Source organism: Hoplias malabaricus, chromosome 1, assembly GCF_029633855.1.
Source record: "Hoplias malabaricus isolate fHopMal1 chromosome 1, fHopMal1.hap1, whole genome shotgun sequence".
NCBI lineage: Eukaryota > Metazoa > Chordata > Actinopteri > Characiformes > Erythrinidae > Hoplias > Hoplias malabaricus.
The window spans coordinates 19,858,349-19,884,088 of NC_089800.1; the positions used below are offsets into that span (position 1 = coordinate 19,858,349).

At 38.5% G+C, this 25,740-nt stretch overlaps 1 protein-coding gene across 2 annotated transcripts; it reads left to right on the forward strand.

Moving 5' to 3' along the window:
* The first annotated feature begins 3,087 nt into the window (after window positions 1-3,087).
* Window positions 3,088-24,198, forward strand: atp6v0a1b (ATPase H+ transporting V0 subunit a1b). Of its 2 annotated transcripts, none has more exons than XM_066668782.1 (22): window positions 3,088-3,197; window positions 5,553-5,740; window positions 5,904-5,982; window positions 6,298-6,395; window positions 6,529-6,657; window positions 7,031-7,113; window positions 7,249-7,375; window positions 8,096-8,178; window positions 8,274-8,367; window positions 9,156-9,368; window positions 10,113-10,263; window positions 10,559-10,698; window positions 10,951-11,114; window positions 11,313-11,403; window positions 11,495-11,613; window positions 12,329-12,545; window positions 12,918-13,025; window positions 15,465-15,659; window positions 18,641-18,658; window positions 21,006-21,123; window positions 21,296-21,467; window positions 23,107-24,198. In XM_066668782.1, the coding sequence occupies exons 2-22, from the start codon at window positions 5,624-5,626 to the stop codon at window positions 23,198-23,200; spliced, it is 2,610 nt and encodes an 869-aa protein (XP_066524879.1). In that variant the 5' UTR covers window positions 3,088-3,197; window positions 5,553-5,623; the 3' UTR covers window positions 23,201-24,198. The 2 variants fall into 2 exon arrangements, with proteins under 2 accessions (XP_066524879.1, XP_066524948.1); XM_066668851.1 differs by having other exon boundaries at window positions 15,552-15,659.
* The last annotated feature ends 1,542 nt before the right edge of the window (window positions 24,199-25,740 follow it).

Genomic DNA, 25,740 nt, shown 5'->3' on the forward strand with positions numbered 1-25,740 from the left:
CTGGCAAAGCGGTGGTGGCGATTAGATTAATTTACCATGGCCTTGGCCACCCCCTGGCTTCTCCCCTGGGAGTAGAGATGGGGATAAGAGCCGGCTCTTTGAAGTGAATGATTGTGAACCAATTGTTGTTGTTTTTTTTTCTGTTAAAGCCTTGCGTGATTGGTCAATATGCGTGGTGGTGTCTGTGAGATGACAATGAGCAGGAGGAGGGAGGGTAGGGTGCTGTAAACATGAATTTGTCATGTATTATATAAGCTATTATGAATGCTAATAACTGATGCATAAAAATGCATAAACAAAACAGGAAAAAACAGAACTTCAATCAGACAAATATAAAATTATAGTTTATATTATTTTAAACATCATATTATTGCATTAGAAAAGCTATAAAATGTTATTCTAATATTTTAATTGTTTATGCCTTCTATTAAAACCTAATATGATAACAATTGTTTCAGCATTTTGTCATTTAACTGCTTAAGCTGTCTATGTAAAGAATCATTTAAATATTCAAATTATTTTTCACGTCCTCATGGTTATATATGTTGCTTTTACTGAAGCTTATTAATGGTACAACTGTAGTACATTGGTTTTCATAGGAAGCTGAAGCTGTCTGAAGCTTAGACAGGCTGTGGTTATTGGTTCCAACACTTTTAATGCACATTCCTGGTCAATAACAATGTTAGTATTTAACACTCAATTTACTTTAATAGTGAGAATAACATCACTAATATTCCTGAAAGCAAAATCTGGCTTGTTTTTTTTCTCTTCTGTGCATGAGAGAGAGAGAGAGAGAGAGAGAGAGAGAGAGAGAGAGAGAGAGAGAGAGAGAGAGAGAGAGAGAGAGAGAGAGAGAGAGAATTGTCACCTCTTGTTCATTGATGACTAAATATACACTCAGTTCATTACAGGGTCTGTGTCACATTTTTTTTCTCTTCTGCCCTTATTGCTCTTGCACTTTCATCTGATCCACTAGCTGCAATGTCTATGTTCGGTAGAATACACTGAATCTAGCTTCACACTCAAACTCCCAAATGTAAGTGTGTGACCTTTGCCCAATGTACAGAGTTGACATTCAGATACAATTATATTTTAAAAGATGCACAATCCAAGATTTTGCCAGCAGAGGTTGCACTAGTGTCTCAGAGCCAAACAAGAGTTATTCAAACAAGAGTTATCCAGCTCAACCACACTTCCTATCGTGTTTAACTTATAAAAGACACACTGACTCACACAATCCAAGGTTATAACATTCACAACAAACACATTATATCTGTAACAGCTAATATTATTATGCCTCAAGAAAACAGACATGGAATAATATAATAACAAAACCAAACAATAATTATCAAACCACACCCCAAATTCGGTAGAGGACTGTGATTGGATAGGGATTACATTTCATTATGGCACGAACACAGCACTGCTCTCAGCTGAAATGCAATCCCTGCATTGCACTTTGTTTGGGCCCGTTCACAGCACCACACAGTGGAATACAATACAGTTGAGCTGATTGCATTTTTAGGTGGTTTGTGTTCAATAAAATCATCATTTTATTCTTTAAATGGAAATAGTTTTTCTGAGGGAAATTATATCAATGTAATGAATATTTGCTTTTCATTTTGCCACAGTGTCCACACGTCTGTGTTTAAAAGTACTCTCACCTGTATTGCATTTAAATTATATGTTTAATTTTGTTCCTCACAATGTAAAGCAATACAGTTCTGCACTGATTGCGTTTGGAGGTGGATTGTATACATTTCAGACACTAATTCAGCATTTAACCTTTAAAATGCAAAATGTTTTTCAGAAAAGTGGTCAAGCGACATGAATACCATGTAATAGCAGTTTTGCATTTCATTTTTCCACGTATTCTGCAGGTTAGAGTGGAAAAGCAATGACGTGTGTGGACTGCATTTCACATTGTCCTATTTCAGTGATTCCAAATCTTTATCCTGCACTTATGCCTTATTTCTTCATTTAAAGTCATAGTTTAACAGTTTTCACAGGGTACACCTTTAATTGATATGTACACATCTATACTTTTACTTTTACTATTTTTTAACTCAGCACCTGTGTTGTAGTTTTGCTGGGCTTTATGCTGGCTCCATCTGTCAAATGCATCACCAAAAGTTGCTCTCATCTGACTGTATTTCTGGTCATGGAGTTGTTGTTTTTTTAATCTAGTAGAATCTAATATTATCTATGTTCATTTCCTCACTTCAATGGCTGCAACACACTGTGTTTGTTTCAACTATTGTGTATCATACTTGGCAACCCAGTATGTGGAAATGGGACTTGGGACTGGGTAGAGGGTGGGATCACAAGTCTAAGATTAAGTTTTGCTCCGGAATGGGCACTCCTCAAAGAAGAACATATTGGCTCTAGCGCTACTGTCAGAAATGCCTGTGCTTCAACTTAGTACATTTCCTTAATCTCTGAAGACACACTTTGATCATTTTATGATTTAGTACTGTAAATACTACATACTGCTTACATAATGGCAGATTTCAACGTTTTGAAGTTTTCACAGGTCTCACACACACACACACACACACACACCTTCTCTCTACCCTCTTCTGTCTTCCTCTAACCTCTCACTCTTTTTATGATTTTCTCAAATTTTTTTATAATTCTCCCAAATGTTTTTAAACATGCCCACCACACACACACACACACACACACACACACACATTTTTAACTCCTTTTATGCACTGTGTATTACATTCTGCAAATTAAATGTTCTTATTTAAAAGTAAAAAAGTAATATAACATTGCAGCAGATGAATTCTCCATCACCTACAAAAATATCTAATTTTCTTAACAAATGCTGATGTTTTTAGGAACTATTAGAATATTTATTGGTGGTTTACAAAAAGGTAGAACTCATTCTTTCTGGCTAATGACTATAAAATTATGTTAATAAATTGGCTTGTGGTCTGTTTGTGTTTTCTTCCTAAGCCCTGCAGAAATGAACGTACATGCCAACAACATCCAGGGAGAAATTTAACAGCTGTTAATGTGCTTTACATACGTCCGTCACACGTCGCTTATCAAAGCTGCCTCTCCTCTAGAGGCTCAGCTAGAAATGATCTCATCACGTGGTTAATGCGCGCCGACGTAATGACGTCACGTCATCTGTTCATTGAGCATCACTGCAGCGGTCGGTCAGAGACGGAGAGAGAAAGGCTTCCAGGGTAAGCAAAAGATATATGATATAAAAATACGTTCACTTAATAAATAGTGAGTCTTTTGTCATTTTTCAAATGATATTTCCTTTGGATGATGTTTGTCATTTGGTAACCTTTATCATTCATACACAGCATTTAAATGGCTCGTCTTATTAAAGCTTTTCCACTATGGAACCCGAGCCTAAGCCTAACCGAGCAACCGGGCGGAAACAAATAGGTCGTTTATATATATATATAAATTCTCTCTTCTTTGCATCACTGTGTATTTCCTCGTCGTATAAAATGAAATGTGAGGGATGCAAAATATATATATATATATATATATTCGTGCGATAAAGCACCACAATAATGATAGAGACATTCTAAATATAAATTAATCACAGAGACAGCTTGAGTTTACACTCTCCTCCATCATACTCAGAGCCGAGCGGAAGCCTATGACGTCCTTGAAGTTGAAGGACGGTGGAGCAGGGAGGAGGGATGCTGCGGATGTTGTGGGCCTAGAGCCTGTAAACACTAAACGGCCAGCTTTGATTAGAAATTCTGTGACTCTGAAGCTGCTGTCTGTTTCATTCCTCGTAGTTGTCTTTGTTCTATTATACAATCCGCTGTCAATGGGCGCTGAGCTGCGCCTGGGGGACAGAATATGGAATTATGTCTGCAAAAACATAACAGTGCAGTATATTCACTTTACAAGAGGAAATTGTACTGCATCATTTATTTAAAAAGTGGAAAGATGAAAATGGGTGGCACGGTGGTGCAGCAGGTAGTGTCGCAGTCACACAGCTCCAGGGGTCTGGAGGTTGTGGGTTCGATTCCCGCTCCGGGTGACTGTCTCTGAGGAGTTTGTGTGTTCTCCCCGTGTCTGCGTGGGTTTCCTCTGGGTGCTCCGGTTTCCTCCCACAGTCCAAAAACACATGTTGCAGGTGGATTGGGGACTCAAAAGAGTGTGTGTGTGTGTGTGTGTGTGTGTGTGTGTGTGTGTGTGTGTGTGAGTGTGTGTCTGTATTGCCCTGTGAAGGACTGGCGCCCCCTCCAGGGTGTATTCCCGCCTTGCGCCCAATGATTCCAGGTAGACCCACCGCGACCCTGAATTGGATAAGCGGTTACAGATAATGAATGAATTAAAAAGATGAAAATAAAAAAATCAGGTGCCATGTCTAACATGAGGTTCAGGTTCAGGATGCCCCTTCACTCTGAGCCACCAACCCAGATGCCACTCCAAAATGTCTGCCAAACCTAGGGCATATACGATACGGCCAAAATTGATATCACAATTCATTCATTCATTCATTCATTATCTGTAACCGCTTATCCAGTTCAATGGTCGCGGTGGTCCAGAGCTTTCCTGGAATCATTGGGTGCAAGGCAGGAATACACCCTGGAGGGGGTGACAGTCCTTCAAAAGGTGACACACACACTCACACCTACGGACATTTTTGACTCTCCAATCCACCTACAAACGTGTGTTTTTGGAGCGTGGGAGGAAACCGGAGCACCCGGAGGAAACCCATGCAGACACAGGGAGAACACAACACACTCCTCACAGACAGTCACCCGGAGGAAACCCATGCAGACACAGAGAGAACACACCACACTCCTCACAGACAGTCACTCGGAGGAAACCCACGCAGACACAGGGAGAACACACCACACTCCTCACAGACAGTCACCCGGAGGAAACCCATGCAGACACAGAGAGAACACACCACACTCCTCACAGACAGTCACTCGGAGGAAACCCACGCAGACACAGGGAGAACACAACACACTCCTCAAAGACAGTCACCCGGAGGAAACCCACGCAGACACAGGGAGAACACACCACACTCCCCACAGACAGTCACCCGGAGGAAACCCACGCAGACACAGGGAGAACACACCACACTGGAGCTGTGACAGAGACACTACCTGCTGCTCCTGATATCACAATATATTTCTTAATTGAGGCCCTACACATATCCTACAGATTAATGCAGTTTTCTTTAGCTTCAATGGGATAGGGGAGCAGAAGACCCACAAGAGTTCCTCTGTTAAGACCACAACACAGCATCTCACCTGGGATTATGAGGTTGTTAACTGGACACTAAAGGACTGGCAACATGTGGCAATGTCAGATGACTCAAAGTAACAGGTTTTTTTGGAAGATGGTAGGGTCGGTGTGTGGCAAAGACCACGTGAAACCATGGAAACCCCAGGCACTCTAGTGGGTCTTGTATGGGGAAGAAATATATTTAAAATGTCTGTTCTAATTATTTTTTTACAGTGCTGTCACATCATTTGTTTGACTATTTGTTATGAATTTTGTTATGAATATTAGATAAACATTTTTTTAATATTTAATTTTTTTCCTCTTCACAGACCTCTTTCTTTTGTGGGCGAGTCTTGGAGTCTGTGTTTCTGTGCTTGTTAAGAGCGCTAAGTGGTACATCATGGGGGAGCTATTCCGGAGCGAAGAGATGACACTAGCACAGCTCTTCCTGCAGTCTGAAGCTGCATACTGCTGTGTCAGTGAACTGGGGGAACTGGGAATGGTGCAGTTCCGAGATGTAAGTAGAAAAATTAGACGGAGGGGAATAGTAATACCTGGATTGGGTTTAACTGCTGTATTCTCTGTAAATCCATACAGAGACATCTTAATGTTAAAACATTATAGCAGAATGTTTATTGCAGTTACCTAATTGTGTATGTTCTCCCATGTGTGTCGTGCAGCTCAACCCTGATGTGAACGTGTTCCAGAGGAAGTTTGTGAATGAAGTGAGGCGCTGTGAGGAGATGGATAGAAAGCTACGTAAGTCAAATACCCAGAAGAAAAAATGGGCACAATCTAGTATATGTCCCAAATGATGCTCGTCTTTATAAGGAAGGGCAGTTTATCTACATTTTTCAGCATTAATGGTCAGTTAGTGGTCTATGTCTTTGCGTAGTTCATGCCTGTTCTATGACAGGCTGCTAGTGGAATATTTTAATGTAAACCCTTCTAAAACCTTAACTCGGTTACATACATTAGAGATAAGAGCATGTTTGTGAAATACAGATATATGGGACAAATATGTGAGTGCTTCTTTTTTGGAGTCACAAACCCAGGAGCTGTAATATTCCACAGGGTTTGTGGAGAAGGAAATTAAAAAAGCCAACATCCCCACAGTAGATACTGGTGAGAATCCAGAAGTTCCATTTCCACGAGATATGATTGACCTTGAGGTAAGTTCACTTTAATCCCAGCTGTGGTATTGTGGACGTGTCATAAGAAATCTTTCTTTACAACACTGGCCACAACTTTACATATGTTTGCTGTCATATATGTGTTTTCATCTAAGTGGGTTTGGATTGACAGGCAACGTTTGAGAAGCTGGAGAATGAATTAAAAGAGATCAATACCAACCAAGAAGCCCTGAAGAAGAATTTTCTGGAACTGACTGAACTCAAGCACATCCTGAGAAGGACACAGCAGTTCTTTAACGAGGTCAGCTGTAGAGGAATGTCAAGAGCATATTTCATGCAGAGCATATTCATCATCATCATCATCATCATCATCATTACCATCTTTTACGCTTGGTCCATTTTAGGGTTGTGGTCATACAGATCTTTTAATATGTAAAGCTTAGTGCACAGAGGTTCAGTCATTTTATGTTTGCTTGTATTATGTATTTAACTGTGAATGGCAATTATTAAGTTATTCCCATAATGTTTTCAAAAAGCCAAAGAATCATAATCTGATGTCCATAGACATGCACACGTGTGTCAAAACCAAACAGTAGATTTATACTGTAGCACTGAGTTAGACACATAGGTGTTAGCTCTCTCTTTTTTTATTATTTATTTATTATTATTATTAGATGGAGGACCCGAATCTGCTTGAGGAGTCTTCCTCTCTGCTAGACCCCAGTGAGGCTGGGAGAGGGGCCCCCCTCCGACTTGGGTGAGTCTGCTTTTGTGCATGCCCCTGCTACATCACTGATTTCATTTCATCCACCTGTCTGTAGGTAACAGTTTGACTGTAATGGTGAAGAATCTATATCTAATATATATATATATATATAACTGATTTCTGCAGGTTTGTTGCTGGAGTGATAAACCGTGAGCGGATCCCCACGTTTGAGCGGATGCTGTGGAGGGTTTGCCGTGGCAATGTGTTTTTACGGCAGGCTGAGATTGAGGACCCTTTGGAAGACCCTACAACAGTGAGTGCTGCTCATTCGTTCATGTGTGCATTCATATGTCAATTACATTGGGAGGATTATTTTTTTTGGTTCCTATTAGAATTACCCCTCGTTAAGGATTACACATCATTAAGAGAAAATCTCAAGAAAACAAAGGAAACTGAAGTCCAAATCTGAATATGTTTATTTACAAGGGACCTGTTCCATGTCCTGGAGATGTTCAGCTACAAACATGAGTTCAAAATAATTTCCAGAATTATTAAAGTAATAATTAAATTCTGATGAAGCACATTTTTCCCCACTGTAATTTTCATGAATAAACATATTTTTAAAAGGAAAATCTACACTTCAGGGTCCAATAAAGATTGTAATTAAAATTATGAAAACTACATGTAAATTGTAAATTATAATTAATTGTAATTAAAAAGAAATATATATATATATATATATATATATATAAAATCACCCCAACTTACAAAACATGTCAGTGTTTCCACCACATATATTTTGTAGTGGCAGCCTCCAAAAATTGGACACTCCAAAAATTGCAGCTGCTGCTTCAGAATTCTATGAAATGCAAATGAAATTGCAAACCTTCGCATTAAAAACATTGCAAGCAACAAACAATAGTAACTTTGGAGGGGAGAGGAAAATGGGGGATTATAAAATTAGTAATTATTTAAAAGAGCACCCGTGGCATTTTTGTAATCTGATGTAAGCAAAATGGTTTGGTTCCTTCAGGGAGACCAAGTGAACAAGTCAGTGTTCATCATCTTCTTCCAAGGGGATCAGCTAAAGAACAGAGTGAAGAAGATCTGTGAAGGGTAAGTGACCTTATACCAGATAGAAAATAAAAACATAATATATGTTCTTATCTTTGAAGCTTCTCTTTATTGTCTTTATTGAATTTGAATTCCAGCTTCCGTGCATCTCTGTACCCTTGTCCTGAGACCCCACAAGAGAGGAAAGAGATGGCAGCGGGTGTCAACACTCGCATTGATGACCTGCAAATGGTGCGCCTGAATAATGCTTGACACTTAAACATTTTTGTTTTGCTAAGAGAATTGGTAGGACCCTCTGGACCCACCATTACCCTGAATTACACAAAATCAGTGAATGAACCAATAAGGAAGAAGTCAGTGTTACTTACATGTAAATCATGTATACTGCCACATATGGTTATGGTTTTGCTACTCATTCTCAGAAAAAACAATAGATGTTTTTTAGGGAAGGTAAATAATCAGTAGATCACAAAGACAACAAAATGTGTATTTTTTTTTTTTAACAGTAGTTTGTTTTAATATAACATTTTTACAGCCTGCAGCCCTGGAATTCATTGTTCAATACACCATGTAGTCACTGTAGCATAGCTGATCTGGTCTGTGCTCTTTTAATTGGACATATGCTGTGCTGAATCCATTTCAGGACTTGCCGTGTGTGTGTGTGTGTGTGTGGGTGTGTGTGTGTGTGTGTGTGTGTGTGCACTAGGGAAGGTACAGAGCCTAACAGACAGTTTAATTTCCACATCTGATTTGACACTTTAAAAATGTTCTTGTGTTTTTAAACTGTTATAAAACAAACAATTCTGGTTCAGTCTTTAGAGACTTAGCACCACATCGATCAAGAATGTGGATCACTGAGGTTTTCTCAGTGATTTGGTGTTCAGTTTTAATACAGCAATTGTTCAAATATGCTATAGTTTCCGATGGGAAATGACTGTCTGAATGTTTGAGTTTTCAAAATCTTGTTTTATGTTTAATTACTGTTATTTAGATTAATCTCCTTGTGCTCTGTAATGTAGGTTTTGAACCAAACCGAAGACCACAGGCAGAGAGTGCTTCAGGCTGCCGCTAAAACCATGCGTGTGTGGTTCATTAAAGTAAGGAAGATGAAAGCCATCTACCATACGCTAAACCTCTGCAACATTGACGTGACGCAGAAATGTTTGATTGCAGAGGTGTGGTGCCCCGTCTCTGACCTGGACTCTATCCAGTTTGCCTTGCGAAGGGGAACGGTGAGGCAATAAGTTGCTTTTATCTGAAGTTATACGGCTGAATCCATTCAGTCACGTTTACTTGTGGCTGATTTCAGCACGTCACTGTCATTAGTATTTTTATTTTTATTTTTCAGATTCACATCTTAACACTTTGGTCCACACAGTACATCTGACATCTGTGGTTTAGCATTGTCTTGCTGAAACATGCAAAGCCTTCCCTGAAAGAGACACTGTCTTATACAATAGACACTGTCTATATACAGTTCAGCTTTGAAAGTGCCTTTTCAGATGTGTAAGCTGCCCTCGCCATAAGCCCTCAGAGATGCAGGCTTTTGGACTGTGCACTGACAACAAGCTAAACAATGTGTCTGTCGTTTCCAAACATTTCAAATGTTGATTTCTCTGACCACAGAACAGTTTTCAGTTTTGCTTTAGTCCATTTTAAATTAGCCTTTGTCCAGGGAAAACGGTAGCATTCTTAAATGGTGCTGACAACTTCATTGCTCCATACAGCTTTTGTGGATTGCACAGTGAACTCGTTTTTCTTTTTTTCTATATATTAGTTCCACATAAATTAGTTTTATTTTTTTTCTTCATGAAATGGTAAAATGTCTCACTTTCAGCATCTAATGTGTGTTCTATGTTCTGTTATAAATAAAAATGGGTACAATTTTCAAAGCTTCTCAAGTGTTTTGGAATTGGATTTGTATTGTCAAAGTTTTTCTCTGGCACTAATTGTTTTTCGTTTGTTTACCTTTGCAGGAGAGGAGTGGATCTACGGTTCCTTCAATTCTGAACAGAATGCAGACCAAACAGACTCCACCCACCTACAACAAAACAAACAAATTCACCTCTGGCTTTCAGAACATTGTGGATGCTTATGGAATTGGAACCTACAGGGAGATTAACCCAGGTCCCAAAAAATAATTCTTACTAAATAATAATAATAATTACGTGAAATAAACCATGTACCCTGCTGATTATTTATTTAACAAACGTGTGAAGACGATAATACGATGTCTCGTCTGGCTACAGATAGCTTCTGAAGTTTTACTTGGTTTATATTCACCTTAAAAATCATACCTTGATTATTCCAGATTATTGTTGATTTTATTCCTGTATCAAAAAAATAAGAGGTCATGCACCTTAAATTTTGTCTTTCCATTAAATATCTCTTTTGTTGTGTATTTTGTGCGATCTCCCTCTAGCTCCCTACACAATCATCACCTTTCCTTTCCTGTTTGCTGTGATGTTTGGGGACATGGGTCACGGCACGCTAATGACATGCGCTGCCCTCTACCTTGTCATAAGAGAGAGCCGTCTTCTCGCACAAAAGAGCGACAATGAGGTCTGAGATTACTGAGTACTGTTGCTGATTTGTCTCCTCTCTCTTAAGTGATGCATTATTGCTCTGCTGTACCTTCCCCACATTAACTTGCTTCCGAAAGCTCTTTGCTAAGTAGGAATGAACCAGAAATGGTGGTCAGGTTCAGCTGAAATACTATCTTTTTTTCCCTCTGTGTTTTCATCCATCCCCCTTCTCTTTCTCTTGCCTTCACTCTTTCTCTCTTTGGTCTTTGGTCTTCCCGCATGTGTATAGATGTTTAACATGATATTTGCGGGCCGATATATAATCCTACTAATGGGATTATTTTCCATCTACACTGGAGTTATCTACAATGACTGCTTCTCTAAATCACTCAACATGTTTGGCTCTGGGTGGAGCGTGAAGCCTATGTTTGGCCCCAAAGGAGCCAACTGGTCGTAAGTGATTTTTAATTGATAAGACTGACAGGCATTGACAGATGACTATAGCTTGGCTGTAATTAAGACACTTCACAATATGCTGTAAATGCTAATTAGTCCTAACAAATGGAGGATTTCTGCTATGGCTTTAATAAAAGTTGAAGTAATTTCCCTCTGAAATCACATTTAATCATCTGTTCATTTGTGTGTGTGTAGATTTGAGACTCTTGATGGAAATGCAGTTCTGCAGCTGGACCCTGCTGTACCAGGAGTTTTTGGTGGACCATATCCTCTGGGCATTGACCCAGTAAGTCATAACAAGCTTTCACACAAAGAAAAGCTACTAGAAAAGCTGATTTAATGTTCTACTTAAATTATTTCTGTTTGGTTCTCCTTAGATTTGGAACATTGCAACCAACAAACTGACTTTCCTAAACTCATTCAAAATGAAGATGTCAGTCATTCTGGGTGTCATTCACATGCTGTTTGGAGTCACTCTCTCACTCTTCAATCATCTGTGAGTATGTGTATTACTGCAGTCATGTAATCTCTGTTGTTTAATAATTTTCTTTGTAAATAAACGCTTGCAGTATTGCCATTCTTTTTACTTAAAGGTGCACTTTCTGAGATTTTACCACCAGAGGCTGCATAATGTCTTTCTCTGCTCATGATTCCGTAATCCAAGCACTCCTTTTTTGCAAATACAGCTATTTTAAAGTATACCCATTGCCTATGCAGACATTGTAAACATATAGGTCCAATGTCCAGTGAATGATAGCAAATAAAATGGGATGATCTGAAAAGCAGAGGTTGTTACTGTAGCAAAGAGAAACAATTAAATGCAGGACACATAGGGCTGGACAATCATTTGATATCAATATATAATCGCAATACATAGTGCTGCAGTAACAACAATATGATTTTTAAATGCATTTTCAGTATTTCATTATATAGTACTTACAACATCTGTCACTGACTGACGGTCTTTACAGGGCACTGTCATCAGTTTGATGGTGATATCGAGTTTTTTGTTTGTTTTTGTTTGTTCATATCGATATCGGAATTATATTGTATCAACCAAAATTAAGAAATATATTGTGATATAAATTTTGGGCGTATTGTCCAGCCATAAGCACACAGATGGTTGTTTACAAATTTTGTGCGTATTATATACCTATTACAGTTATTCATCTCTCACTGTGTTCTTTTGATTGTGTTTGTTGTGTCTCCAGGTACTTTAAAAAGCCCCTGAACATCTTCCTGGGATTTATTCCCGAGATTGTGTTTATGAGCTGCTTGTTTGGTTACCTTATCCTGCTTATCTTTTACAAGTGGACAGCATATGATGCAGCCATTTCTAAAGATGCTCCCAGCCTCCTCATTGCCTTCATCAACATGTGTCTCTTTAACTATAGTGACCCGAGCAATAAACCTCTCTATAGTGGACAGGTAAAAATATATTACAATATCTATACTGCCATTCAGCACATGTACAAAATGTCCACATACTTTCTTACACACACAAACACTTACTGTATTTGAATTAAATCTATAGTGGTTCATCTTCTGAGCGTTTGAAGCCAAGTACCATTCTGTTCATTCATGCTTTCGACAATAACTATTGCTTTTAAGGCATTCACATGTGCTAGTGATATGTTAGTTTTGTCAGTTTCTCAAGACAGACAATTTCTTTGCAATATTTTGGTTTACGTATGTGACCTCTTCTCCATATTATTCAGATGGTGGAATATGTTGAAAATGTTGCTCTCATGTCACACTAATGCAAGAGAATTTTAATGCTTTTCCTCTCTCTTTCTATAGATTGGGATTCAGTCTCTGTTGGTGGTGATTGCTCTAGCCTGTGTGCCCTGCATGCTAGTGGTGAAGACAATGGTTCTCCGTCATCAGTACCTTTGGAAGAAGCACCTAGTATGTTAACACACTCCACTACTTCCTTGTGCTCTTTAAGATTTTATCTTTTTTCTGCTCATGTTTATACTGGATCTCTAAGTCATAAGCTAGAGGACTGGCTTTCTTTTAGATTTCAAACTGACGTTTTTACATACACCTAATCTAAGCTATGGAGATAACTTAATACCCAGTAGATATGTTTTAGCAGCTGGATTAAGAGTAATATTGTGTCATCAGGAGTGCCCATATGACTCCTTTGAGTGCCACTGATATAGACTGACTAGAGGGTTGACTGAAGATTACATTTTTGATCGTTTATGTTTCTCTTTAGGAATTTTTCTGATACAGTTCATGAAATAAGAACATGTGTATATTTCATTAGACTTAAACACCAGGTTGAGGTTAAGGAGCACTGGACTATTGTGAGGTCAGTAGATAAATTTTGATTCATTGTGCTATTGGCTAATTCAAACTAGAACGCCATGTTATAGTTGTCCCAATGTAGGTGTCCAAATCTAGTCCTGTGTTGTCACAGCTTTCCTTTCTAATATTTTGATTATTGAACCCTTCAGGAGCTGAATAAGTTGTATCAATGAGGGGGAAATGCTGAACTCAGCAGAGCTGTGGGAAACTGAAACATGACTGTTTTGGACACTCTTAAAGTATTAAGTGAATACTGCATACAGTACATGATATACATGAAAGCCTACCTCATCTTTTTTCTCTCTTAATTTTAGCAATAAGACTAGTTATCCCCAATGGGGCACCTATCAATTTATTGGGTGTAAATCAAGATTGCAGATGATCTTGTCTAGCAAGTTTTAGCTCCTTGGGAAATGACATTCCATAGATAAGTAACAGCACATTTCTTTTAATTTGATAGGATAAGCTGAATGGCAGTTTAACTGTAAATGTAGAGCATTATATAAATTACCATGTTTTTATTTCTCATAAGCCAAAATGATACAATACACATAGGGTGAATCCCATTTCTTAATTTTAGCACGACCCACTGTTTTCAAGTGTTATCTTGGAAATGAGTTACAAGTTACGCTATGGTACTTCATAGCGTTTGAATTGTGATTTTCCTTTGAAAGGAGAATATAGTCCAGAACTAGGCTTAATCCATGTCCGGGAACCACCCTTTAGTAAGTCTTCTACAAAATGTAGCCTTTTTCAAGAGCCTAATATGTCATCAGAACACAAAAAGCAGTGTCTAAGTGGTGTTCTGCATCAATGTCAGAGTTTCTGGACCTTTCATTTAGGGCATCAGGCCTTCAGAGGGGTTCCACAATTATATATTATCACCTACTTCTGTGATAATATCTGTGATATGAAGTTGAATTCACCTGCTTATTTGGCATATTTCGGTTTCATAGTTTGCTATAAGAGAAAATACTGATATATTTGGCTTTCTCTGGCCACTTGCACCGACATTTTGTGGCTGACATTTTGGCCCTAAGTTTTGAGCATTGCTTCATTGCAGTGTTTTGGGTCACAGCTTAATCATGTTATCTTTAGCATTGTGGTGGAAAAAGGTTCATTTTTAATATCAACTTAAATGTGAAATTTGTTATGTCATGGCAGCGACTGTAACTGGGTATCGTGGCTGAATTAGCATTTACAATAGCAATGGAGGTCATAATAGGTTGTTTTCAGTCACATGATTCTGACTATCCTGAACTGCCTGATATTTATATGCTTTTGTATCACTACGCTTGGGTAATCAGGGATTTTCCCTTATTTTCAGCATTTTTAAAACATCACTTAATTGTTACAGTGGAAGGGTAATTACCTTCACGAAAGTGTCGTCTGATGCGAACTAATGAGTGGGGCTCGTAAGCACTCTTGTTGTGGATAATAAAAGAATTGCGACACACCACAACTTTGTAAAACTAGGGGTAGGGCTAAGTGGTAGAGCTAATGTGTGAAAGGGGATTCTCCCTTACAGCATGCAGTCCCAAAGAAGCAAAAGTTATATAATACTTGTGTGTAATATATATATATTTAGAAATATGATTATAAATATTGTATTTAGGCATGTTATGGGTTTGTTGTTATCTTGGAGAAGAGAACACTGGGTAGCTATGCTCTTAACTAATACAACATGACTGTACAAAAATCTTTAAAGTTTTACAATAGAAGGACTACACTGAAATCACCAACTTGGTCTGTTTTATTGGTTTATCACAACGACTCAAATAACTAATCAGGCAAATTATAAAGCTCTCAAAAAGTTGGAGGAAAAACCTAAATAAAAAAAGATTTTACTTGGTAATTTATCTTGTAAAGGGCATACTTAAAATAGAAAGCACACAACTTTATTTGATGTGTGTATTTGGTAGGTGTCCCAGGAAGCCATAATGTGAACAAACAGGCACACATACTCAAACACACACCAAAAAAAGCCTGTGGCGTGCTGTCAGCCATTCAGACTTTGTTGGGTTTTGTATTTAGTCCCAGATGAGGGAGGCAAGCCCTGCTGAGAATCTAGAAACTTTAGAGCAGGCAGGCACCAGCTCACCCACCGGACTCACCCAACAGGGCACACAGAAGTTTGGAGGCGTCCGGGTTGGAAACGGTCCCACTGAGGATGAGGCGGAGATCATAGAGCATGACCAGCTATCCCAGCATTCTGAGGATGGAGATGAGGTAAGTGATTTAGACATGCTAATGGTCCAAACCAGGTGTGCACATCTCCAGTCCAATGTTTGGTGATTCCACGGCTCACACACACACCTGATTCAACTCATCTGTCAATTGCCAGGTTTAGGGGGTGTGTTTGAGCAGAGGAATCACCAAACTTTGCAGGATATGCCCCTCCAGGACTGGAGTTGTGCTCCCCTGATCTAAACAGTCTAAAGAGCAGTCTAACAGCTTTTAGACATAATTTTTAATATATTACATTTTTAATTTTTGTTTTATTCTTAGTCTTTCTGTCAATACAAAACACTAATATTAGATTATTGATAATAATAATAATAATAATAATAATAATAATAATAACAATAGAGTAAATATTTTTTTTTTTTGTTCATCTGTTTTGTTCCTAGAATGTTCTTCTTAAGAGTAGGATAACATACTCTGAAAGTTTTTAAATAGCTTTAATTATACCATTGTTAAAATATTATGCCCTAATAATATTTAACTGTTTTTTGTTGATGTTCTTGTTCCCAGAATGTTATTCTTAAAGGGAAGAAAATGTTCTCTAAAATCATTCTAAACATTTTTAGCGAGAACATTAAGTCCCTGCATTATTAAAACATTTTCAGCTGGAAGATTTTTGAATGTTGCCAGAATGTTATTTCTGTGCAGGACAACATGCTTTAAAACCATTGTAAACGTTCTGTGTGAACATTCCTAAAATGTCTTTGAAATCACCATCAGAACATTTTGCCCTAACATTTTTAAAATGTTTAGCCTACAGTGAAAAGATTTTATTTGGTTTTCCCAGAATGTTTTACTCAAAGGGAAGTAGGGCTGACACAATAACCGCAGAACGATAATACCGTGCTATTGGCCAGCCAACCGGAGGGAATGGCAAGCAACCGTCACCACCGCGATGTACAAGGTTTTCATTTTTTGTAAGGTGTTTCTTTTTTTATAATTTAGTGGGAATGCAATGAATGATAAATTAATTCATTCATTCGTTCATTGCCAGTAAGCACTTATTCAATTCAGGGTCACAGTGGATCCGGAGCCTACCCGGAATCACTGGGATCAAGGCGGTAATGCACCCAGGAGGGGGCGCCAGTCCTTCACAGAGCATGATAAATACATTGTAACAAATTACAAACAAATTTGTGGAAAAAAAAAGCATTTCAACTTTCAACCAAATGAAAAGTGAGAGCCAGGCTGTTTAGACGAGGCAATGTACAAAATCGGTGCCAGAGAGGTTGCTGTGAAACAGGGAAATGTGAATTTGAGTCTCATCTAGCTACCTGTCACCCAGCTCTCGAAGCCCAGCTGACTTCATCAGCACTGAGTCATGGAGCGTCCTCAGAAGGAACAGTTTTTAAAAAATGTTACAAATGTTACAAAATGTTAATTTCAATGTTACATTCCTTAATGTTGTTGATAAAACCGTCAGAATCTTATGCCCTAACATTCTTTAAATGTTTAACCTTTTTTTATACTCCTACAATTGTATTATTTTAGAGTAGTATGTGCTTTAAAATCATTTAACAGATGTTTTGTGGTAACAATTAATTTGTGTTTTTTAAAACAGCAGGAGAGTGTCTAGGCAGTGAATGATTACTCAAAATTGTTTTAAAAATTGGTCTGTTTTGCTCATTATTTTATAAAAGTCTTTTACTGGACCCCTGTAACATATTGCACTGTAAGTATTTTTATATAAATTACTGTTTCCCAACAAAACATCAAGTATACATTACTTCTGCTTAATACAATAGACACATTTAGTAAGGCAAAAAACAACAATTAAAATGTAATAAATTAAGTTCCTCTCATGATCAGTTTTTCATGTAAAATAGTTTTTCTGAATGTAATTTCAGTCTTTTAAAAAACATAATTGCTTTTTTCTTAAACATATCTGCAGTTAAGAGCCCTCTTATACTTGCCGTACTGATAGAAACACAAACATCAGGCAGTTCAGGAAAGTGTAAGGGCTTGGAAAGTCTGTCATTGTCATAACAGATTAAAAAAACTAAAGACTACACTTCTACTGAAGTGATATTCAAACCATTCCATTACATGATAAAACTTGAAATCTTGTCTGGAGCTGAGAAGATTACATTTTATCTCATCTCATCTCATGACATGTTTAATGCTGCTAATAACATCTTTACATATTATGAGCCAGCAGTTTTATACTTGATAAAGGAATAGTTTATGTAGTTACATTTCCATAGATATTTATAAAACTGTGTTGTATATAACAAAGGCAGCCTCATTTTACATACACCACATATATACACACACAATATAAACACACAACACACACTCCGATAAGCCAAATTCAAAGTTCATTCATGAACTTCTAATTGAACTTCTATCATGAACTTCTAATTGAAAATGTTTTCATTTTTAATAAAAGAACCCTCTCTTTACTGTTACCTCTATAACATCCACAGAACATTTGCAGAATGTTGCAGGCAAAATGTTCTACCTTTTCTTAAAGTACTGTATTACAAGGTTATTCAATTATCTCAGGTCTCAGTAACATCCGTAATACATTTTCCCAATGTTGAATGTCTGTCCATGTGTCAGAACGGTAAGAGATAAGGAGAAAGAAAAGAGGGTCTGAGGGATTCGTTTTCCACTTCATAGTCATTTGTAAAATGTAAAGGGAGGGATGTTTTCTGCTTAGGCGCCTACTTCGTACATTCCAGTGACTGTAACATGGAAAATTATTATCATCATTCACACTGATTTCCACAGCTGCTCTTAGTGTACTTGTGTATCCTATAGTCTTCATTAAAAAACTTTTATAGGAATATGTTAAAGGGAAGGGATTACATGTTTGTAAATTAATTTTAATATGTCATTTAGTTTGTACGGAATATGTCTAATATATATTTTTTATCTCATGCAAATGTACTCCATTTTTTTAATCACAGCAATATTTAGATTTAGCACAACATGACTAACTCTCATTTCTGCTTCTGTTCAAGCACTCTGTGGAAGAGCCGGTAAGATGGATGTTTATGCCTGTGTGTGTGTGTGTGTGTGTGTGTGTGTGTGTGTGTTGTGATGTGTGTGTGAAAGAGAGAGCTTATCTCTGCATGTATTCAGATGTATATGTGTTTCTGAATGAAACATACTGGATTTAATTTCCTTTGACAAACACATCACTAAAGGGACATAATAAAATGTGTATTTTGCTGAACGTGTGCAGATTTGACAATAAAACTATATTTTCAATTTCATGACTTTTCCTACATAGTTACTCTGTGCAGGATCCATAGTAGAGACAGATGTTTTCCTTCACCAGGTATAAGCAGACCGATTACCAAGTTTAGAGCTGTAACACAGAGTAAGCACAGCCCTGCTCACACTTCGCAAATCCCACAGTAGCCCCTGCTTAAGAACAATGTGTCCATTAGCTCATTGTTTTTCCATGAGGCGTATGGAAGCACAGAGGCACTCTGAACTCTGAAGGATCAGGTGGGAAAAAGGAAGCAGGTCTTTGCCAAGTCAAATGTTACAAGAATAACATGGAGAAAACCACTTGTTGTGAGTGTCCTGTATGATTACAAAGAAACTCTGTTCTTGTTACATAACACAGAGTGCGCTGATGTGTGCTGCTATCTCCACGGCTTGATCGAACATAAATAGGAAAATCAAGTTACTAACTTGAAGAAGAACACTATTTTATCAGAGGGGTTATTCCGTGGGTCAGATTAAAGGCAGGAAGTCTGATATCAAATCCACAAGACCATTGTTTTCAGGAGTTATGACTCAGTGTAGCTTGTTTGAAAGGATATTTTGATGGAAAATAAATAATAGCATACCTGCTCCGTTTTCTAAAGAGCTTAAACTTCAGGAAAGTGGACACAGTGCAATTAATTTGTAAAAAAACACAAGCTTTCTTAAGCTTTTATTCTTTTTTTCACTTTTACATAGTTACATTTCATCACATTTCTCCATTAAATGTTGGCCTTCAGTAGGTGTTGGTGTACTCTTCTCTTTTTTGAAGTCTTTGTACCTACATCCCTTGCCCACATTGTAGACAGTCTTTCTGCTGAACAGTTATATTTCATAATAATTGTATTGTTTCTTGATTAACTGCTGTGATTTAAATGGGGCAGCCATTTTTTGCAATTGCTTAGCCCATAATATATATATATATATATATATATATATAATTTAACCTGATCCACCATGAACTAAGGATGTAGTCACAAGCAGCTGGGCAAGGAAAAAACTACCCCTTCAGTTTTTCAGAAATGTATTGTTTCCTTTAAGGAGGACTGTTTAGTTGAGGTGCTGAGATTCATTTATAGTTCGCATAACTAGCACTTATTTCTCAGTCAGTTTTTAAATGTCACATTACTGCCACTTTTCTTTCACTCATCGTCCACTCTATCAGACACATTCTTTTCTGTTTGCAATACAGTGTGTGTTTGTTGTGTCTTAATCCTTCATCGTTGGCAACAGGTTGCTGTTGTCTTGATGTTTTTCATTGATGGGCTACTCTCAGTCCAGCAGTGACACTGAGGGGTTTAAAAACTCCAGCAGCACTGCTGTGTCTGATCCACTCGTACCAGCACAACACATACTATCACACTGAGAATGACCAACAAGCACAGACATACCTGCTCTTTAGGGGTCCTGTAAGGGTCCTGATCATTGAGTGTAGGTACAAAGTAGGTGTTCCTAATCCAGTGATCCTCCAGTTTGTCTGTGTGTGTGTGTGTTTGAGTGGATATATTTTCAAATAAATGTTGGGAAAATAAAACCTGGTCAAAATTTGCAATGCTAAAAAGAAAACAAAAGAACGGCCATTAGTTTAATTGGTAACAGGTGTGTGACTTGACTGAACTGAAATGGGACATCTCAGAGTGTCTGTGTAAAGGGTTCACTAGTGAGTAAAACACTAACAGAACTTGGGGGTTTCATTATTTGCAATGGATGGCTGTGATTTTGGGGTCCTGTGGTGACATGGCATCAAATGGTCAAACGTTTTTTTTCAAAATCAATAAATCTTCTCAGTTAAAATATTTAAAATATCTTTCAATTTTTCAAATAAATATAGAGTTTGCACATGATTACAATTTGCACAACATTTAAACTTTTTTGGTAATAGGTATGTGTGTGTATTTACGCACACACACACACACACAAAGCACACACAAAAAGCACACTGGATAGTGATAATTATATGTATTTTATAACGATCTTTACTTTTCATGGTTTCAATGTTTTCTTTTCATATTTTCCCTTCTCACCAAACCCATTTCGCAATAATCACCCAATTTTACACTACCCACCCAATATTCTGCCCAATAACACACTCATTTGTCTGCTTGTATGCAGTTTAATTTTGGCGATGTAGCAGTCCACCAGGCCATCCACACTATAGAGTATTGTCTTGGCTGTATCTCCAACACTGCCTCCTACCTGCGTCTCTGGGCTCTAAGTCTGGCTCATGCACGTGAGTACTTATTAATACATACATAATTTATTTGGGCATAAAAACATATATATATATATATATATATATATATATATATATATAACAGTTTACAAATGTAACACCTATACAAATGGAGGTCAAATTAATATGATGAATTGTATCTCTCTCTCTTTCTCCCGATCTCTCTCAGAGCTATCTGAGGTACTGTGGGGAATGGTTATGCACCTGGGCCTGGCCTCCCGAAGTGGTGGTGGATTTTTCAGCCTCACTATAATTTTTCCAGCCTTTGCAACACTGACGGTGTGTATTCTGCTGGTCATGGAGGGGCTTTCTGCGTTCCTGCATGCTTTGCGGCTGCACTGGTAAGTCACACACAAACATATGGTAGTATATGGTAAGTGAAGCTGAAAAACTGAATGACTGTAGAAAAAGGAGATGGACTTAATCCACCTGCTTTTTTTCTACATTCATTTTGTTATTTAGATCCACTTACCATTACAGGTGCACTTTGTATTTCTGCATTTAGACTGTAGTAGTCATTAATTTCATTCATTATCTGTAACCGCGGTGGGTCCAGAGCCTACCTGGAATCATTGGGCGCAAGGCAGGAATACACCCTGGAGGGGACGCCAGTCCTTCACAGGGCAACACACACACATTCACTCACACACTCACACCTACGGACACTTTTGAGTCGCCAATCCACCTACCAACGTGTGTTTTTTTTTTGGACTGTGGGAGGAAACCGGAGCACCCGGAGGAAACCCACACGGACACGGGGAGAACACACCAACTCCTCACAGACAGTCACCCGGAGCGGGAATCGAACCCACAACCTCCAGGTCCCTGGAGCTGTGTGACTGCGACACTACCTGCTGCGCCACCGTGCCACCCCTAGTCATTCTTTTGTTCTGCTTAATTGATAGCCCGCTTTTACCCTCTTCTTCAATGGTCAGGAGCCCCACAGAGCAAGTTTTATTTGGGTAGTGGATGATTCCTAACTCTGTAGTGACACTGACATTGTGATGGCAGGTTTGTTTGTATTGCACTGGTACTAGTGGGTCAGACACAACAGTTCTGCTGGAGTTTTTTAAATCCTCAGTTTTACTGCTAGATTGGAGTGGGTTTTCCATTTTTTTGCACATTGTAAAAATGTGAATAAAAACACCTGAATGAAAAACGCCAGAAATCTTAATATCTCAGAAAGATGTTTATGCTCAGACGAGGTGGAAAGTTGGAATATTGCAATGTGCAAAAGAGTGATGGAAACTGGTTTTTGGAATAAACGTTGACACTTTCATTGGTTCTTTCCTGCTCTGCATGAGGCGTAGCATGCGCTGTAGCCTCAGACTGCGCAACTGCAGACTTGTAACATATTCCACTGTTTCTCTGAATTCTGAGAATGGTTCATTGCCCAAATTTGATCTGCTCTGTGGTGGTCCTGTGTGCGTTTTGACCATTGAAGAAGTTCAAGGCTGAAACAAAGAAAGTATCCTACAAAATTTTAACCCTAACCCTAACTCATACAAGACTCAACATTCTGGAGGTTTTATTGTCATTTGAAATATATACAGAGTTCACAGTGAGACGAAACATTCCTCCAGGACCATGGTGCAACACAAAACACAAGTGCTGACAGAAACACAAGTGCAGCACGGTACAAGTGCTAAAAATAAACCAGAGTAGTGGACATCCTTCAAAGAACAGATGGTGAAAAGATAGAAAATCTTCTCTGGGACTAAGCTAAACTGTCTGTTACAGTGGTGCCGCTTCCCTTCATATCATGCAGCTTAAAATGTATCATCAATGATCTAGTGACATGAATTGTGCCCTTTGGATGCATTTTTAAATTTCTGTTTATGCAGCTTGTCTCTGCCAGAGGAAATAAAACTAGCAGGACCATGCAGTGCATGTTACAGATTTTTTAAATCATGCTTTGGAAATATTTGAAAAAGAAGCATGTTCCTGTAACCTTTGGATAACTTCTGTTTGTTCAAATAGGGTGGAGTTTCAGAACAAGTTCTACACAGGACAGGGCTTCAAGTTCATCCCTTTCTCCTTCGACAGCATCCTGGAGGGCCGCTTTGATGAGTAAAACTGCCCTCATTTCTACCAGCACACAGCAGAACTCCCCAGTAGTCTCTCTAAAAAAGGAACTTCGAAGCCATTTTGTTAAGTGTTTTTTCCCCCAAATGCTGTATTTCCTTCTGTTAACAAAGAGTGGATCTGATAAAGTTTAGATTTATTTGATGAATGGGTAACTATTTTTTTCTGCTACTCACATATGACTTGTGTAAGATGGTATGCTCAAATGTGTTTATAAAGTTTAATATATGACTGGTAAATGTCCAAGATCAATGCTGTTTATAATTCTGAAGAAGCCAGAGCTGATGCAAAATCTATGTAACCCAACAGATTAATACAGATGACTAAGGCCTTCGTGAAAATAAATTCCTCATCACAGAAACATACTCCATAACGAAATTCCAACAATAACATGGGGGTTTCTCTGTCCTTAGATGGAACATATTAGGCAAATCTCTTTAATCACACTCTCTGATCAGCCTGTCTCTCATCCGCAGTCATTTTGTTATTGGAACGCAGCTCTTTGAGGAAACAAAGCAGAAGCAGATGTTTCCTCAGTTTTCAAAGATGTTTCACAATTCCGTGAGCTGATCTCTCTTGTAGCTGTCAGTGCCATCAAACTATAGGTAAACAGCGCTATTTAATACGCCAGAGGCATTGATATATATTTCCAGATTTCTGAGAGACAGCATTAAGATTTCATTCATACTGCTGTATTAGTTTATAAAGTGTGCGCACTCTTTAGCCGTTTCACATATCTGTAAAAGGTTGTTTTGTGCTGTGAGCAGAAGTGCTGCACCTTTCTGACCTTTGTAGTAAATATACCTGTTCCCAAGTAAATAATAATAATGATGTTGTTGTTGGAAATGATGTATTTAGAGGTGATGTCTGTCTGTGAGTGTATGCATGTCCTGTAAGAGAAAACACTACTGACATGTGTTTGTTTGTTTGTGATAAAATTGAGCACATCTCTGCCAGAATTCTACTATTAAAGAGAACCTACTGCAAGTGTCTGGTTTTTAACAAAGAGACAGAGACACCCAAGTCTACATAGAAATATCTCACTCACTAATCCTGACTAGCCAATCAGCACACTGTCCACTAAGTAGCCAATCAGAGAGCAAATGATTCCAGTGCCTTCAGGAGTCAGTACAAGCAGGCAGTGTTGCTGTCACACAGGTCCACGTCCTGGGGTTGTGGGTTCAAGACCCGCTCCGGGTGACTGTCTGTGAGAACAAAAACACGTTGGTAGGTGTATTGGCAACTCAAGTGTCAATAGGTGTGAGTGTGTGTCTCCCTGTGAAGGACTGGCGCCCCCTCCAGGGTGTATTCCTGCCTTGTGCCCAGTGACTCCGGGTAGGCTTTGAACCCACCGCCACCCTGAACTGAATAAGGGTTACAGACAATGAACGTGTAAATGAATTACACTCTATTGCAACACATACTGCCACCAATTACTTGAATTGCCTGATTCACACCCCCAGGTCCAGATATTGATCTGCCCCATACCCCAATCTGTCCCCGAATGTCCACTTTTCTGGAAACTAATATAAAGTCATTGTATTATAGGCACACACAAGTGTTGTGAAGAAACATGATTGTAAATTTAAATAACTGGCTAAACCATAGACCAGAAATTTGTTTATGGGAATGGGAGGCCTCATATGAAATTAAATGTCAGAGTTTAGACTCCATCACACATTTTGCCCCATGGAGTTATAATTTAATAATCTGGGTCTGAAAAACTGTGTCTAGTATTTTTCAATACATCTAAATATTTGTTTACATGAACAGCACTATACAAAGCAGGACTGTGCAGCAGTCTTTTAAGCTCACTTTTACAGTCACAGGCACATTTCACGGCCTGGCACCAAAAGGGAAGACTGTTGCTTATCCAGTAAACACAATTCAGATTCCTGTGCAGGTCAGTGCCTGTCTCCATGCCTCCTGAACATGGAAACTCTAGTCATTCTAATAAACTGGGTGAGGTAAATATTACATGTAGGTGTATGCAGGTTTATTATATTACTCATGTGTTTGGAACAGTTCTCACGATTATACGCTTATGTTCTAAGTAAGGTATCAAACTCCTCACAGACAGTCACCCGGAGTGGGGCTTGAACCCAGGACCCTGGAGCTGTGTGACAGCGACACTACCTGCTGTGATTAGGTGATTAGTTTTATCAAGTGCATTGAGGGCAACAACAAAAATGTGCAAAGCAGAGAACGTCTAGGACCAGGCTACTACTGATCTTAGTGATTAGAAATTTCCATATTGAACGGCCGAATTCCCGTTTGTTGAAAAGAAAAAGGCACATTTATACCACGGTGGAGTAACACACATTTGTAGGAATTATAGGCAACAATAGTAATGTCAATATAAAAATCAATGTTATCCATATGTGGGCGGCACAGTGATTAAGCAGGTAGTGTTGCAGTCACACAGCTCCAGGCACCTGGAGGTTGTGGGTTCGATTCCCGCTCCTGGTGACTGTCTGTGAGGAGTGTGGTGTGTTCTCCCTGTGTCTGTGTGGGTTTCCTCCGGGTGAC

Excerpts from the sequence above, each read along its gene's own strand:
- atp6v0a1b (XM_066668782.1), top strand. The coding sequence starts at position 5,624 with ATGGGGGAGCTATTCCGGAGCGAAGAGATGACACTAGCACAGCTCTTC. Across the intron at positions 5,741-5,903 it reads GAATGGTGCAGTTCCGAGAT|CTCAACCCTGATGTGAACGT; the intron begins GTAAGTAGAAAA and ends TGTGTCGTGCAG. Across the intron at positions 21,124-21,295 it reads TCTAAGTCTGGCTCATGCAC|AGCTATCTGAGGTACTGTGG; the intron begins GTGAGTACTTAT and ends GATCTCTCTCAG.